The 18,696-nt window shown below is 36.0% G+C and overlaps 1 protein-coding gene across 2 annotated transcripts in view; it reads left to right on the top strand.

Moving 5' to 3' along the window:
- Positions 1–4,724: 4,724 nt before the first annotated feature.
- The window catches only part of LOC147393167 (SNARE-interacting protein KEULE-like), a 70,489-nt gene continuing 56,517 nt past the window's right edge, over positions 4,725–18,696 (top strand). Inside the window, exons 1-2 of one of the 2 annotated variants that reach the window (XM_086454983.1) lie at positions 4,725–5,033; positions 9,166–9,224. In XM_086454983.1, the coding sequence (XP_086311109.1) occupies positions 4,961–5,033; positions 9,166–9,224 (132 nt within the window). In that variant the 5' untranslated portion in view covers positions 4,725–4,960. The remainder of the gene's footprint in view (positions 5,034–9,165; positions 9,225–18,696) is intronic. The other variant, XM_086454982.1, reaches the window with a different exon arrangement.

Raw genomic sequence — 18,696 nt, 5'->3', positions numbered from 1 at the left:
GATGGTAATACAAGTATTGTTTCTCTTTATTTCTTTTGTACCCTTATCATGACCATATGCTAGACTCCTTCCATTAGTGAGAGGAGGAAGCCTAGGAGTAATTTTTAATTATATGTTATTTCTTTATCCTTTCATGCTCTTTATAATGTTTATAAGATTCACTTAAAGGTTTTATCCAACTCTAATGGATCAAGGCTTCAATTGAATCTCTACACCTTATATGCTTAACTTAGATATTCAATGCTTAAATGAGATCTAGATAAATCATGCTTAAATTTGATATTTGGTGGTAGGGACTTCACACATTAGTGAGTGAAAGAGTCCTAACTACAGTATTTTCACAAAAGCTTTATTCCATGTCTTCCAACTCAAGGAGCTAACACCAAGCCTTTGTGTTTGAGTGTAAAGAAGGGTAAACTCAAATATAGATTTATGGGCTAATCCTAGGTTACTCTAATCACTAATGGATATTTTATCTTTGTTTACTTAATATAATTTCTTTTCTATTGCTTTAATTTTCAAGAACATTTTACTTTCCATCTTGTTTAAAAAAAATACAAAAATAGGTTTGAATTATAACATTAGATTAGCTTCATTTCTTACTAACTTGATAACATCCCCCTTTTCTCTTGAGTTCGATCCCTTACTTGCCCACAAGCTAAGGAGAGTATAAATAATTAATTTATATAATTCAACGATCACTTTTATAGTTATAACCTTTAGTATCATCATTTGAATTATAAGGAGGTTTACAAATGGGTCGTTTTTTGTCACTAGGATTACTCTTTTTATTGAAGTTATTCGATCATTTCTTCCTAAAGGGTTTATGGAATTTTGATGCCATTGAAACCATATCCTCATCATCTATGTCACTCAACATTTTCCTTAGCAATCTTATTACTATATTTTTGAAAGGAGGATGGAAGGGGAATTTGATTTGACTCATTTGAGGATGACTTGGAGGAAGATGTCTTAAGGACCATAGTTTTCTCTTTTGAGGGAGGACCTTCGAGATGGAGCTTAACTATGGTGAGCAATCCAATAAGTTTTTCTATACTCATGGTTTGAACATCTCGGTACTCTTTTAGCAAGGTTACATTTAAAGTGAACCTCTTAAGTAAGGATCTAAGGATTTTCAAACATATCCTACCTTGTGGAACAATCTCACCTAGACAATACATAAAATGTCAAATATCACAAAGTTTAGTATATATTCATGAAAACTTTCATTTTCTTCCATTCTAATATTTTTAAATCGAATCCTAAGAAGTTCAAGTTTTGATTTTTTAACTATGTTTGTGCCTTCATATGTAGTCTCTAGGATTTGCCAAGCTTGTTTAGCTGACAAACGAGTACAAATTCTTCGAAGTTCATTTTTGGTCATAACCGAGTGAATGACATTAAATGCCATGTGGTTATTGGTATTGTCGATCTTTCTTGTTCTGTCCAATCATTAGATGACTTTGGAACCGAAGTGGAGACACCTTTTTTTTTTCGATAGCCTCCATAGGTGGTTCCCATCCATTCTCAACCATGTCCAAAATGCCATGGCTCAAGGAGTTGATGTATATCATCATCTTAGTTTTCCAAAATGCATATTTTGAGTCATCAAATGTTGGGGTTGAATGGAGGACCACTCGGAGTTAGACATGATTCAAAACTATTTGGATCAACTCAAGGTTGTTAGACCTTTCTAGAATAACCAATTCTGATACAAATTGAAATTTTTTTGCTTTGACTATGTCTAGTCATAGAGGGGGATGAATAAGATAATTTAAAATTCTTTTCAAATTAAACTTAAGGAAACAATGAGTTTGACTAAATACTTTCCTAAATTGATTTACTAGATCTTTATGTCTTAATGTGCAATTGTTGAATTTTAACACTAAGATCCATCATATGTAATTCATGTCAACATTTATTCATTTAAGCATAAGTTCATAAAGGCATTTGCATAAACACAAGACATGCAGTTTTATAGTGGGTCGACAAAATGCCTACGTCCACTCCCAAAGTTCCTACTCTAGGAACTTGGTGTTCACTATCAAAGAGGTTTATAGTTTACCTCAAACCTTTTACATAGAATTTTGGTATATAGGTTAAATTCTAAAACCTTAAGATTGAGAAAAACGCATCCTTTTGAAATTGTAAGTTTTGTCCCTCGAAAACTCACGAACCTCTACTCCTGTTAAAAATCCTTGATTCTAACAAGAACTTGATTTTTGAGGGCTGAACCAAGTAACCTCATACATTGATTTTGAAATAAAATACAAAATAACAAGGACTCACTCAATTGCAAGATGTATGCTAATCAATTTTTGAGGTCTTCGTGCATCACTCATTCCTTCAACATTAGCTTTTTGCTCCAATAGATGTGCCAATGTGTATAAGGGTTGATGGAATATGAAGTGGGATCAAACAAGGAAGGGCTTAGGTTAAAGGTGGGTTCAACTAAGGTTTAGACTTTCCATGGATAAAGGGTGTTCTCTAGATGTTAGGAAAGGAGAGAAAATCATCTTTAGGGTTTGATCAACCCGCAAATAAACTTAAGGGCTAAGTTTTAAAGACATATAAGGGTCAAGTTACACCTAACGGTGGTGTAGATTTAATTATTGAGGGCACCGATAGTTCCAACGATCATATTTTCCAATTTTCAGACCATTGGAGTGCCTCTACTGGTGGCCCTGATGGATGCACTGACGCCCTTGGTTGAACATGGGTGCTTGCTGTCAGTGGCCTTGGAAAATTGGCAAGGACCCCTAGTTTAATTATCAAAATGCCATTTTGAGCTCTTGGGAGGTCTAATGATCAAATAATTTGGGGATTTTGTAGATCTTGCCAATATAAGATCCTCAAACACTCACCAAGGGATATGAAATGATCTAAGGATGGTAGAATTATCAAAATATCTTTATAGCCATTTTGATTTTCAACAAGCCATTTTTTACTACCAGAAGTTTTAATGATTGAATGGGTCCAAGAATAAAATGTCCTTACCAATATGAATCAACCTAATAATCATTTAGGTGTTGGAGAATGGTTTAGGTGTTCTCATTACCTTTTGGGCATTGTGCACAGACATTTGGAGCATTTTGTCGAGGTGCTTAAGGTTGAGCGACTTTATCGAATTCTTCATATGTCTTCAAATGTAAATTGGTCCGACACACAACTTAAGTCTGGGGATTGAAAAAATATGGAACTAACAGTTTCAAGCTCTTCAACCTATATGGTAAATTATTTTCAACTTATTTAACCTTATTTTTGGCCCATCATTTTCAATATCACCTTATAACCTCTTGTAAAAAACTTTTGATTCTTCTACCCAAAATTCCATCATCTTATACTTCCCTAAAAATCCCATTTCATTCTCGATGTTTGTAGGTTGACGTAGGTATAATCTTAAATATGCTAATAAAGGTAAAAGATTTCATCCAGAACGTTAAAGATTAAAACTTTTCGAAAGAAAGATCAAAGGTTTCTATATAGAAGTTGAACAAGAGGTTGTTTAGGTCATTTTATTAGTCAATTAGAGAATATTGAGGTTAAGGGATGGAAGTCATCTATTAGAAAACACAATGATAACTGAAATATTCATCAAATGTGGAAGGGGTATGTCTAAATCATTCATATAAAAAAAAAGATTCTATTAAGACACTAACTTTTACTTAGAGCAATCCAATTCTTATTCCAATCCATTAAAGCATTAACACACATCGTTAGGTTCTCCAAGTAAATGTTTTTTATTTTTATTTTTATCAATAAGCCTATTTTTAATAAGTTCAGTAACTCGGTGCTGGTTGGTTTTGAACCCAGATCTATGGTATCATCCACCTAAAGACTTATCCAACTAAACTGATTGCACTTGACTGTGCCAAGTAGGGGTATGAGAATAGTACTATGATTGGTTCTCTAAGTAAATGTTGGTCTAGCAATAAAGCTCTCTCAACAAATTATCTCATGCTTGTCACAATGAAGGGTTGGGGTATTTGCAACCACCATTTGTGCTCTTTGCACCAATTACTCCTTACACCTTCTCAAAATTTTGAAATTATCTATTCACCCACCTTTCTTTTTCGTTATTTTTTGCACCCAACATTCCAATCGAAACTCCTTTAGTTTTCTTATTTTTCTTTTTCTTCTTTACATCTATGAGCTTTCAATTAGGATTTCATGATACTAGAAACAATAATGTTAGAACTTGTAAATTAAGTTAAAAATTACCATGAATACCTCAACTCCTGTTCTAAGGGTTGTTAGAAAATCACGACAACCAATAAAAAATAAATAGAATCAAACGAATCTTTATTTGAAAGGTCAGTATCAAAGTCTCTAATTTACCTAAAAGAACTTGGTAGGTTTCTAAGGTCCTAAAGTTCTTTTAGGTAAATTTGGTAGGATCCTATCGAATCACAGTGAAAATTTTGATAGCTTACTACCAACCAAAAAATTAGTCTTTTTAAAAGTATGTGGAGAGTATTTTTACTAGGGCCAATTTAATCATTTCACCATTTTGTTTAGAGAGTTTCTTTTGCTAACGCCACCCCCAATGTGTGTGCAAATTTTTTGTGTGGCAATAGAATCTCTGTTTTCTGTTTTTTTTTTTTTTTTAAATCTACAATTTAAGTTGGTGTTTTGAATACAAAAGGTGGGTGCAATTAGCTCCCTTTAAATTGGTGCATTGGACACAAAAGGTGGGTTGTGTTAATTTAATCAATAGGCAGGCCAACGACATTGCCCAAAAAAGCACAAAGGGAGGGTCTTTCCTTCTCTCTTTTAAGGAGTCGGTCTTTCTATCTCACGAGTTTTATAAAAAGAAAAATAGAAAAAACAAAAAAAATACTCGATTGTTCGTCTCGAAGTACCGATCTTTCATCAAAGCCATTCTCTTTCCTGCATTCTTTGCCCTCCCTGTCTCTTTTTTCTGCAATTCTAGAATTTCTTCGACAGAAGTCTCTGAATCATGTCGTTCTCGGATTCTGATTCGTCGTCTCAAGGTGGAGAGTACAGAAACTTCAGGCAAATCAGCCGCGATCGTAAGTTCTATTTCTTTTTCTTTTTTTCCCCGAATCTTTTGTTTTAATTATGGTCAATTGTTTTGTTTGTAGTCTAAAGGTTTCAGTTTTGATCTTATTCTAAATTGAGACTAATAATTGATTGATGCTCATTAAATTTCTTGCGATTATGGTGACACGTGATCCCTTATTTCGAAAGTTTTATGATCCAATTTAGTCTGTGATTTACATGAAATATATTTTCTTGCTTTTTGAATTTAATGGATAAAGCTTCAGGACTTGATTCATTATATTTGCAGGTGTCAAGTTGTAGGAATGTTTTTTCCTATCAATTGGCCATGCACATGTGATTACAATTTAGTTATGATAATAATTTGAACATTTGATTTTTGCTAAAATTTGGCTATATTGACTAACAAAAGCAATAAAAGAAAGAAAGATTTGAAGTGCGAAATAGGATTCATGTTGCCAATCCCAATGTGGGGATAAAATCCTTGATGATCCTTCTGCCCTTCTTCAATCTCCAATTGTTTCTCTCAGTTGGATCCCTTAAAAAATACTCTGACTCTCAAGTTAGTTGAGAATTTGATAGACTAACAGTTTTTGTCTTAGAAAATTGTGTACCTTTGCCTTTGGTTTAACCTCTATTTATAAATTTACCATTAGAATACTTTCATATCCGGATTTCCTGATCTGAATTTATCCATTATTAAAAGTTTCCTTCTTGGAATTAACTTCCTTTTTGCGGGAGATTTGGAATTATTCTATTGCCATGTGGTTAATAGCTATTCTAGCATGTTTCTAAGGTGTAAAGATCTTCCCCTTAATTTTTGGAGGCAATCATGAGCTGACTAATTAAAGGGGTGAGATCAAGAATTTACATTTGCACTCAGGATGATAGGTGACATATGATATAAATTCCAGCTTAACACCTCCAAGACTCAGAGTGACCTTTTATTGAGAATGTTGTGGTAACGAGATATGTTACATACATTACCTTGTCATTTGAACACATGATTATTTTATCCTGCCTCACAATAGCCCTCTCTCGGTCTTGGAGCTTCTCTCATGCTCTAGGGCTGAAAGATTGCTTCAAACCTTGAGCCATTCTGTCGAACTTTCTCGATTTTTGTGCTACCAACTGCATTGATTTTGAGCTACCAACTTAGTTCAAGAGATTTTTATCGATGATTGATGTGTGCTGGCTTTTGTAACTGCCTTGTCCCTACATTAAATGTTGTTAGGATGTGTGTCATTTTGAAATTGATTGTGCTCTCTTTTCATGCATAGTAGGATATGTGTTGCATTCCAAACGATTCTAAGGCAACGTTGCTATGATGACATCGTCATAATTTTAAATTCCTACCCATTTAAGCTTTTTGAATGAATGACCATTCGTTAATAATTAGTGTAATCCTTGGGAGGACTTGTCCGTTTTCTTGAACCCTATATTCACCCACTTTTCGACAGAGAACAATTCTTATATTTTTCTCTCTCTCTTTCTAAGTTTCTTATCGTCTCTAGCGAAACTCCGTCCTCTAATCAATCACTGTTGCAACTCCACCATTTTTTTTTTCTCATTTTCATTTTCATTTTCATCCCTCTGAGGTATCCTTCTACCCCTTTCTCTTTCAGTTTTCCATTGTTTTTTGAATTATTATCTATCTTTTTTGGTCTTCCGCCTTTCTTTTTGGAACCCTAGAATGGCCCCCTTCAACCTAAAAATGCCAAGAAGAAATATTCTATCTTGATGGGGGAAGGGTTTAATTGGCAATGAGGATGGCCACTCCTGGTCCTGAGGAGGGTAAATGTTGTTGTCCCCTCAAAAAATAGCCCATATTGAAGCTCCTGCCATAGTCTTTATTGGGAACCTGCAACTTGCACCTATCTTGGGCCCGTTCAACTTTTTTTATTGGGTAGATGCAGACCCATATAATTATTTGGCCTTACTGGGATCTTAGGGGATCCCTTATATAATAAGCGTGACTGTCTCAAAAATATCATCGTAGAGTATCTTATATCGGTTAATACAAAAACATGGTTCCCAATCCACATTTGTTAATTTGACTTGTTTTCCTCTTTTGGTGATCATGAGTGTTTTAACTCCCTCCTTTCCTAGAAATCTATGAGCTTATACGTCACACCTAGTAATTTAAGTATCGTAGAAGAATTTGCCTCCTTTGTTGATAAAAAAAGTTAGTTGATACACGATGGTGAGGGAAGAAGATAAAAAAAGGGTTAGGGGGATTGGGTTAAGGATTTGGGCTACGATAGGGTAATCCCAAAAGGATTTGGGCTGTAGGGTTTAAGTTTGATGTTTTGCAATTACAACCACAATCCCAATGGCTATAAAAAAAAATACAAAATTTTTGCAATTAAGGTTAGGGATCTAGGTTTATAGGGTAAGGAAAGGGTTAAAGGTTAAGGTTGTAGGGTAAGGAAAGGGTTAAAGGTTAATGTTTATAGGATAAGAATTAAAGGTTAAGAGAATGGGGAAATGATTAAGGGTTAAGGAAAAGGATTTTCAAGAAATCAAGAATCAAAAATCAAAGTTAAAGAATTGAAAAATTCAAGAATTCAAGAATCAGGAATCAAGAGTTCAAATTTTTTTGAAAAATTAATAAAACAAAGTATATAGATTGGTTTCTTGAAATGATTAAAGGGTTCTTGATCTCTTAGAAATAAACAAATTTTTTTGTAGAAAAGACGGATTGAAGAAGAAGATAGAAAAGAAGAAAAAGATTGAAGAAAAAGAAGAAGATATATTTACCTTGGAATCACCCTCAATGATTTCCATGGCATCAACCACGTTGAATGCACCAACATCCAAACAACAAATTTTTTTTTTTTTTTTGTATTTCATTCATCAATTACAATAACCATATATATATAGGCTAGATTAAAAATCCTAATACTAAAATTATATGAAAGTTGACACTTCTGACTTTGAGATGCAAATCCCATTTAGAACTAATATCCTATCAGTATTTTGATAAGAACTTTCTCAAAACACATCAGAATCACAAAATCTTGGACTGGTTGGATATGTAACTGACTAACCTTTTAAACGACACCAAAACCAACTTAATATGATAAATTTTGACCTCTCAAAAGAAGGTCTAAATAAAAGTGACGTGAATAGTATGTAGACTTGAGTCAAATTCCTAAACTAACCTAGTAATAAACTTTTATAATAAATAAGACAAAAAAAGAAATAGGCCCATAACTAAAGGCCAATAATTAAAATAAAATAAGATCGTAAAACTAAAACATGACCCAAATAAGTTAGGCCTGTGAATTATGATGTCCCCATCATTAGTAAACTTGTTTCCTTGGTAATTAGGGAATTTTTTTTTCAAACAAAGGTTCCCTTGTTAACTAGGGAGTTTCTAACATATGCCTCCCCTAGTTACCAGGGAGTTTATTTGCGGGTCACGCCCTAGTAATCAGGGTAAAGAACTTGACTCTCCTACTTACTAGAGAGTATATTTGCGGGTCACCCTCATTTATCAGAGTGAAAAACATGACTTTCCTAATAATTAGAGAGTATTTTTGCAGGTCACACTAGTAATCAGGGTGAAAAACCTTACTTCCCTGGTAATTAGAGAGTATATTCTAAAATAAAATGTCTTGACACTTAACATATGCCAACTTTATTGATAGAATTTTTTTAGGTTTGCAATATTCTAGAGTCAAGGTAAATAAATACCGTATCGAGTCTTGAGGTGATAAACTTTCGATCCTCTGAGCAGATAGCATTCGCTTTTGATGAACTCTTGCATTTCAGTTTAGTTATTGTAGTTTAATATGGGACTTTATGATATGATATGAGAAAACCACTTAATAAGAACAATTACACATCTCCAGTCCTAGCTTATTTTTTCCCGCCTTTTCTTTATTTTCCCCACTTTTTCTGAATTTTGCAAATCTTCCCCTTGCCATCATATTCCCAAACCCTGACCTGGTGACTTCGGATATTATCACTCTTATTATTCCAACTTTCCCCAATAAATCTTGATAAGATTTTACTATAATTCATTGCATGACAAGCATGCATTTATATTATTGGATTTGCCACACTGGTTAGTTTCAGACCTATAGGTCATCCATGTGGGTTACTTCTCTTATATTTATCTTGTATGGTTTTATGTAGGATTGTTGCATGAAATGCTTCGATCGGCCAAAACAGGGGACTCAAAATCAACTTGGAAGGTGTTCTTAAAATATTTCGTATTTAATGTTTGATTTTACTAGCAAATGTATTGCATTGCTACTTATCTGGAATGTGTATTACATCAATGCACATGTATTAGCTTATATCGTATTATTAATTCTGTTAGTGATTAGCTTGAAGTCTTTATAATACTATTCTTTACTCATTTGCTCTTTGCTCTCTATGCCACAAGGTTGTCTACATTCTGCATGCACACACACAAATGAGAATATAGAAAATGTCTGGATTCCATTGTGTATTCGAAAGGGACAGTCTACTATATTTTCCCTTCAAGCATGGAGCATATTTGAAGATTGAAGCTATTATTTAGAAGTCTAACAAGTTACTAAGATCACTCCCATTGTACGGAACTGCGAATCCATTTGAAGTGAGACAATTTGCAGTATGGCTTGTTTTGGGTTTGTGGAATACAAACCACATATTGAAATATTTGCGAACCCAATCCTTGTGGTAACATTCAGGCGAACAAAACTTCGGGAACCAAAGTTTTGTTCTATATGGGTTAAAAGTCTCGGAAAGGGCTGATTTTTTGTGAGGATGATCTCTATGGTGGGAGATCATCATCACATCGAGATCATCCTCACAAAAAACCAGCCTAATCTGAAACTTCTAACCATGTCAAAAGTGGTTTACAAATTAACAGTAAAAATCAATGGTCCGCAATTCAACTTGTAAATCACTTTTGATGGGGTTAGAAGTTTCAGATTGGGCTGATTATTTTGTGATGATGATCTCCTCACCATAGAGACCATCCTCACAAACAATCAGCCCAGTCCAAGACTTTTAAGCCATATAGGACAAAAATTTGGCTCCCAAAGTTTTGGCCGCCGAACGCTACCCTATATATATATGTATATATATATATATATTGTATGTGTTTAAGTTAGAGTATAAAATGTGTCGGATTTTATCCAAAATCTGAGTGATCTGAAAGCCGAAATTAGTGGTTTTTAGGCCTTGGAGTAATTTCGTATAAAAAAATGGGTCGAATATGGTTTGATGTCTCATGCTCCGAGTCGGATACAGATTAGATATGGATTCATCCATATATCCATCTAGATCTGAATTATATATTGATTTGAAACTTAATATTTTTAGGTTCTTCAAAATATCCTTTTCTACTACTTTAATATAACATAAATTCTTATAAAATAAAATGATTATAAAGGTAAAATAGAATAAAATAGAAAGGTAAACCAATCCCCAAGATTGATTTGAACTTGAACTGAGACCGAGACTAGCAAATACCAACTTGAATCCCATCCTGTGCACGTAGAGCATTTAAATCCCTTATTTGTGTGGATTATCCAAATTAAACAAAAGTAAGTTATTTTGTGATAGGTTGGACTTAATTTTAGAGAGAATAGGTCAAGTGGGCTATTTAATTAATGACCCTAAAATGATGCTTTATCATTGCCTACAAGTTGGTAGGTCTTATCCTAGCATGGCCAAGACACAAAGGTTTTGGTACCCATTTTGGGGCACATTGTATCTTGCAATGAGCAAATGTAATGAGTACATGAGCTAAGTGACTTTTTTTTATTCATTTTCCCTTGATCATTGGCAGTGCACATTGCTTCTTACAATGAGCATATATAGTGAGCACAAGCAATTAATGACTTTTTTATTCATGTTTCCTCAATTATTGTTTGTGTAAGTGTATATTTGGTGTCACCTTGAGCCAATTTTTCCTTTATCCGAGAAATACTATCTTGAACTCTTCAATACAATGGGATAGATGTCACTCCAATAGGTTGGAATTTAGAGCTTATCAAGCCAATGGTATACCTTGGTGGTTGCCCATCTGTGGAAAATTTATATTAGGGAGGATGGAAGTAGATTTGACGAGGTTATGGAACCCACAAGGTTGGGGAATAGGCCATGTTGATAGTTTGTTGGATAACGTAAGTGGCATAGGGTGAATCAAAAGGGTTTATAATCCACCTCTAGGCTATTTGGGGTACCGACCTCACTAGTACTGACCTCAACTACTACATCTAATATTATAGTAATGTGAGAATATAATACTTAACAGTTTGTTCCTTTTAAGTAAGTGCTTGACATATTGAGGTGCATGTAGTCAATGTGACACTACCATTTTCATTTCCATGTATAGTATAGTGATTTTGGCTTTTGGGCTCTTAGATACATTCCCCAATGAGTTCAATTCTCCCCTTGGTGGCCACCCTCTGGGATTTATCCTAGTACAATGTGGTGCTTGTGGAAGGGGTGACATGCATGACTTGTGGGATTAGTTGGGCGCTCTAAGAGGCCCGAAAACCCAAGGTATATATATATATAAATGTTTATTATGGACAAGGTCTTTTCTTTTGTCCCAAAATGCTTAATATTATAGAATTATTACATGATTTTTCTCCCCCTAGCACTAAGGCTTTCCCTCATAGTTATAGCATTTCACTAGGGCTTTAGTTGCCAGATGTCCCTGGCTAAGTGGCATTGGCGTTGCCTCCATCGCCCCTTGACTCTCTCTGGTGCCAGGTGGCATTTTTCTAATTGCTTGACAACTGTGCTGTATGGACTCGTACGCATTATCATGTAATCCTGATTGGTTGGCGGCGTCAACGGTTATGGCCTCCTTCATGGGTAGCCATCACGTGGCACTTGTTGTTAGCAATGGTCCCTTTTGTATCAACTCATTGTGTCCTTACCTGATCAGGCCAATCCCCTACATGGCATCTTGTTAGGGTTGCAATAATTTATAAAGCACTATATCATTCGAATCTAGGAGGATATACGGATGGATCTGAATCCAACTTGGATCAAGGGATGTCAAACCATTTTTAACTCATTTTTTATTTGGATCTACTCCAACGGTCCAAACCTGCTAAATTTGGATTTCGAATAAAATCCGACCCATTTTATGCCTTAGTAACAAGAAAACACAACTTGATAGCATACATATTTGTCAAAGGAGTAAGGGTTGACACACAAACTCCGTTGTGAAGAGCATACTTAAGCATATGCATACCTCGTAACTAAGAATTAGTCACGCCAAGGAGGTTCTACCTCACTATTCTAGTGATGAGTGTAAGGATAAGAAAATTGATGGAGCTGATGTAGGACAACCTAGATCTATTTGATTCAAAGGCTATTTCTACCTTGGGAAGGGTGGGGTCACTACGGTATGAACTTGATGATGGGTTTGATTGGTCTCATAGAGGCTGTAGGTTAAAGATATGAGGTTTCAGGTTATGAGAAGGCAAAGAATAGGGTCTATAGGTTGATTTCAAGTCAAGAAATTAGGATTAGGTCGATTCTTGGTGAAGGGATTAGGGATGGGATTCTTTTGTGAAGAGAAGTTTAGGTTGTCAAGAATGGGGTGTTTAATTGGCTTGGCTGTGGCACTATAGATCAGAATTTTTTTTTTCTGATTGCAACTATGGTTACATGAGTATTTCAGTTAATGAAAAAATTGAATTGAGATAAACACTTTCTTGATTAATTACAAAGCCCTAATTAGGCTTTAAAGGGATTACAAAGTCTAATAAGTAGAAAAGACAAAAAAGGACAAAAGAGATCAAATATTAAATAAAATAGAGTTATTCAACACTCCTCCTCAAGTTGGTGCGTGGATATCGGCAACGCCTAACTTGGACAAGATACCTTCAAAGGCGGTTTTGCTAACACCTTTAATAAGAATATTGGCAAGTTGCTGGGATGTAGGAACAAATGGAGTACAAATCTGCCCAAAAACAATATTCTCTCTAATGAAATGTCGATCAACTTTAATATGTTTCGTTCTGTCATGCTGAACTGGATTTGCTGCTATATTAATCGCTGATTTATTATCACAATATAATGAAATTGGGATTGTCACTAGAAGACACAAATCAACTAGTAAGGTCTTGAGTCATAACAACTAACACACTCCAAGGGCCATAACTCTATATTTTAACTCAACACTTGACTGAGAAACAACATCCTGCTTCTTACTGCACCAAGTTACCAAGTTGCCACCAACTTTAGTACAGTACCCAAAAGTGGACCGTCTATTAGTTACTGAACATAACAAAATACCTCGACCAGGATATCCCTTAATATATCTAAGAATACGATGGACAACAGTAAGATGAGATGTGCAAGGAGAGTGCATAAACTGATTTACAACACTAACAGAATAGGCAATGTTGAGACGAGTCATAGGCAAGTAGATCAATTTTCCCACAAGATGTTGATACTGGCCAATATTGACCAAACACTCCCCCTCAGAATTAGCTAACCTGTGATTGTGCTCGATAGGAGTATCAGCGGGATGAGAACCAAATTGACCGGAGTCACTAAGTAAATCAAAGACATATTTACGTTGAGAGATAAAGATACTAGAATGGGATCGTACAACCTCAATTCCCAAAAAATAACGAAGATGCCTAAGGTTTTTAATCTCAAATTGACGTCATAAGTAAGATTTTACCTCTGCAATACCGTCACAATCATCTCTAATAAGGACAATATCATCCACATAAACAATTAGAGCGACAGTTTTGCCCTGGGAGTGACGCAGGAAAATAGTATGATTGGCAGAACTTTGATGAAAAGCAAACTGATGCATGACCTTAGTAAAGCGCTCAGACCATGCGCGAGGAGACTATTTCAGTCCATAAAGAGAACGACAAAGATGACAGACATGTTCAGAAGAGGCAGTGGCAAGAAAATCAGGAGGTTGGACCTTATAAACTTCTTCCTGAAGATCACCATTAAGAAATGCATTCTTGACATCTAACTGAAAAGGGGGCCACCCTCTGATAGCAGCAACAGAAAAAAGAACTCGAATGGTGGTCATCTTGGCAATAAGATCAAATGTTTCCTGGTAATCAATCCCATAAGTCTGAGTATACCCTTTGGCCACCAGACGAGCCTTATAATGAGTAATAGAATCATCAGGGTTATGCTTAATGGTAAACACCTATCGGCACCCCATAGCCTTCATCTCAGAAGAAGAACTTGTTCTCAAGTATGAGTTTTTTCAAAAGCATTCAATTCATCAAGCATAGTTACTCGACACTCAGGATGGGCAATAGCATCTGTAACAATATTAGGAAGAGAAATAACGGAAACAGAAGCAAGAAAACTTTGATAGGAGGGTGAGAGAGTGGAATTAGATATATAATTAAAAATTGAATAAGTATAAATGCGCTTACCCTTGCGAGTGGTGATAATACAATCATCACAAGGGACAGTAGGAGGCGGAGTTGGAGGTAAGGAAGCTAGCTGGTCTAGCATAGAAGTGATGGTAGTATTGTATGGCTGCCGAGAGTAAACCTGCAAGTGAGAAGGTGACAAATTGACAGGAGAAGAAGGAGGAACAGACATGGGAAGAGGAAATAACAAGGGAGGGGTCATCATCAGGGGAATCTAGAGGAAACCACTCGGACTAAATGCCAATTGACCTATTGTAGTATGGGGTATGCTCAAAGAAAGAGACATCCCGAGAAATAAAACGCCTTCGAGAGGGAGGATGATAACAGTGGTATCCTTTATGGGTAGAAGAATAATCCAAAAAAATACATTTTACAGCCTTAGGGTCAAGTTTAGTGCGAGTGTGGTCAAGAACTTGAACAAAGCAGACACACCCAAACACACGTGGAGGAAGGGAAAATAAGGGACGATCCGGATGTAGCTTAAAGAAGGGAGTGGCAAACTAAAGAACTCGAGAGGGGGTCTGATTAAGGTAAACTGCATTGGCCCAATAGGATTGTGGTACGTTCATGCCAATACAGAGGGCACGAGCTAACTCCATAATATGACGATTTTTCCTTTTTGATCAACCATGTTGTTGAGGGATCTCAACATTGGACATTTGATGCTTAATGTCAGACTTTAAACAAATCTTCTTTACTTTATTATAGGTGTATTCGGTATCATGATCAAAACAGAAAGTCTTGACGGTGCGACCAAACTGGGTATGAACTATAGTAAGAAATTACTTGAATATCCCATGTACTTCACTCTTGTGTTTCATAAGATGGACCAAAGTGGTACGACTATGGTCATCGATGAACATGACAAAATAACAAAAATCAAGAGTGGATGTGATGGGGGAAGGATCCCACACATCAGAGTGAATTAGGTCAAACAAAACAGGTGCAGTAGTATTCATACTAATAGGATAATTAGAACGAACATGTTTAGCTAATTGATAAGTTTCATAAGAAAAATCAAGCAAATTAGTATTATTAAATAAAACATGGAACATGTGTTTCAAATATTCAAAAGAAATATGGCTTAAGCATAAGTGCCAACGCATTACAAGTGCCTTATTAGGCTGACTACTACTACTAAGTTGAGAAACAGAATGAGTGTTAGGTAAAACAGATGCGTCCAAGAGATACAAGCCATTCACTTCATATCTAGTGCCAATCGTCCTCTTTGACTCTAGATCCTGAAAGACACAATGAGAGGGATAAAAAATTATATTGCAATTCAAATGTTTGGTAATGCTACTAACAAAAATAAGATTAGTAATAAGTTGAGGAACATGCGGTGTATTAGTTAAGGATAAAGAAGGTGTAATAGAAAAATGACCTTGACCAGCAATAGAAGATAAAAAACCATCAGTAGGGCGAACCTTGTGATAATCAGAGCAAACATTATAGGTTTTGAAAAAGGACCGGTCATGTTATCCGAGGTACCAGAATTAATGATCCATGGTGAGGAAGTGGTGGAAACACTATGTGCAGATGCAAAGGTACTTGAGTGAGCGAAAGTAGAGACCGACTGAGATGAAGTCTCCATCTGATTGAAGAATTTCCTGAACTTGTCAAGCTCAGCTTGGGACATAGATACCGACTCCTGATCAGTAGTTGACCAAGAGACAACATGAGCTGAGGATCAGTCAGATAGTTGACGTTGTTGATTAGGACAACCATGAAATGCATAACAACGGGCCTTAACGTGACCCAACTTTGACGTGGAGGTAGAGATTTGTTGGAAGGTTGTAGAGAAAGTAAGCGAGCAAGCATAGCAAAGTAGTCTCCTGAAGAGTGGGGTAGGACAGTTGTACGACGACTCTCATCAGTTAAGATATAAGAATACGCAGTCTGTAAGGACGGAAAGGGATCCATACCCAATAAATGAACTCTCGTATACTCAAACTCATCCCGAAGCCCGGTTAGAAACTAAAAAACTCAATTCTTATCCAGAATCGACACATATAATTCCTCATCAAGAAAGTCCTTCCAAGCATAGGACGAGGAGTAGAAAGTCAACTCTTCCCATCCAGCACGTAGCTGTGATATATAGGTGGTGACTAAAGAGTTACCTTGTGAAAGGCGGGAAATTCACGCTTCAAGTTAAAGATCCGAACATTGTTTTGACGTTGCGAGTAAATACTTTTTGCGGAATCCCATATCTGTTTTGCGGTTTGGGAGAACATAAAACTAGCCGCAATGTGTGGTTGCATAGATGTAACTAGCCATGAACAGACCATAGAGTCATTAGCAAACCATTGGGGATAAGTAGTGTCAGTTGGTGCAGGTTGTTTGTCCGCCCTTGTGAGGTAATTGATATTTCATTTTCGACCAATAAACATTTCAACTGATCGGGCTCAAAGAAGGTAATTAGGATCATTTAATTTAATGGTCGTAATTTGGATGCTTGGAAAGTCGGTCGAATGAGAGGGAAGACCCCTCTGATCCATCACTATTACCGGTGATTGAGGAAGAAGACGTTTTGGAGGCCATAAAAAAAAATGTGCTTTGGTTTGAAGGGAGTTCAAATAAGAAATTGATCGCAGCACCTTAAAAGTGGCAATACACGATCGTAAGATGCGTGGAAGGTGATCAAACATTGCTGAAGGTGACTTGAACAATCATCAACTAAATCGTAGGGCACCAAGAAGCAGTCTTGCTGCTGTTGTAATCCTCAAATAGCAAGGCTGCTGTGAATGCAGCCTCCAAACAGTAGGTTTGCTCTTGTTGCAACGCTCAAACAACAAGCTGTTGTGATCGCAGCCTAAAAAACAACAGGTTTGTTGTCGTCGCAACACTCAAACAGCAAGTTGCTGTGATCGCAGCCTCCAAACAATGGGACTGCAGTGATTGTAGCCTCCAAACAATGGGTTTGCAGTGATCGCAGCTTCCAAAGAATGCGAGAGTTTGTGGAGTTGTAGCAAGGTTGGGTGTTGGGTGGTGATGGAGGTAGAAGGGGTTGGGGGGCAATGGAGGTAGTCTCTGATACCAAATTGAATTGAGAGACACTTTCTTGATTAATAAGAAAGTCTTAATTAGGCTTTAAAGGGATTACAAAGTCTAATAAGTGGAAAAGACAAAAAAGGACAAAAGAGATAAAATACTAAATAAAATAAAACTATTCAACAAAAAGAGGCTGTAATGTGTTGGTTAAAGTCTGGTTTAAAGGTTTAGGGCTTTAAAAGGTGGTGTTATGAGGGCTAGGGTTGTTGGTGTGGGCCCACTTACATAATGAGTTATGGGCCCAATACTCCCTATTACATAAAGATAAAATAGATTAAATCTAGAACTCTAACAAGGAGCAACCATTTTTCTAGATGCTGTGAATGTGAAACAACAATATGGAAGGATTAGGGTGGTTGTAAGAGATTTACACAAAAAGGATTTTAATGAGTTTTAGGGTTTGGTTAGGGATCTACGGTTTAAGGGATAGGAAAAAATAAGAGTATAATAGTGAATGCAGCTAGTGGTTATGGTTTGGAGGGGTTTAATTAGCATGTACTCAAGGTAATTGGTATTCCAATTTGGATGTGTATGGATTGCACATAAAATAAGAAAGAAACAACGAAGAAAATAGTGGAGGAGGGATGTAGAAGATAATTTACCTTGGAATCACACCATGGTAGAATATGGCATCACATCATCGTAGAAGGCATCACACCTCAAACCCAAGAAAAAGCTCCAGAATCCTTTCTATTCAATCTCTATTCATCATCGAAACCAGAACATAACAAGAGTTTCTATTGATATAAAACCTCAATCACTTATTATATTAAAGTTCCTAAACTACACTTAATGACCCACGTTTCCCACATACATAAGTTTCTGAAAATTAAAATAACCCCCCATGGGCTGTACAACTTCCCATGGGCCCACTAACAATAAATTAAAATAATTCCCCTAGACCCACACTTAAGTGGACCACTCTTTATTTGAAATACTAAAACGTGAAATAAATATAGAAGAAGCTACAAAACCAGATCCAATTACTAATAACTGATATAAAATGTAAACTAGAGTACAGATTGGTCTAAAACTAAATCCCAAAAGTGCTCAAAGACTCTTAAGGTACCCATCAATTCTCCCTGGTTTGAAAAAACTTGTCCTCGAGTTTTGAAATGCTCCAGGATAATAATAACAATCTATCACTCGTCCCTTTTGGCAAAGATTCGTCCTCGTGTCCTGTTCCATTCCTAATTGTATTGTAGAAATCTCTCATATGATATATGTATGAAATAAGGGA

This window comes from Akebia trifoliata, chromosome 10 (assembly GCF_017979445.1).
Source record: "Akebia trifoliata isolate Shusen 1 chromosome 10, ASM1797944v1, whole genome shotgun sequence".
In the NCBI taxonomy this organism is placed as follows: domain Eukaryota; kingdom Viridiplantae; phylum Streptophyta; class Magnoliopsida; order Ranunculales; family Lardizabalaceae; genus Akebia; species Akebia trifoliata.
The sequence above is the reverse complement of the archived record's forward strand: the minus strand, read 5'-3'. Positions and strand labels throughout refer to the sequence as shown.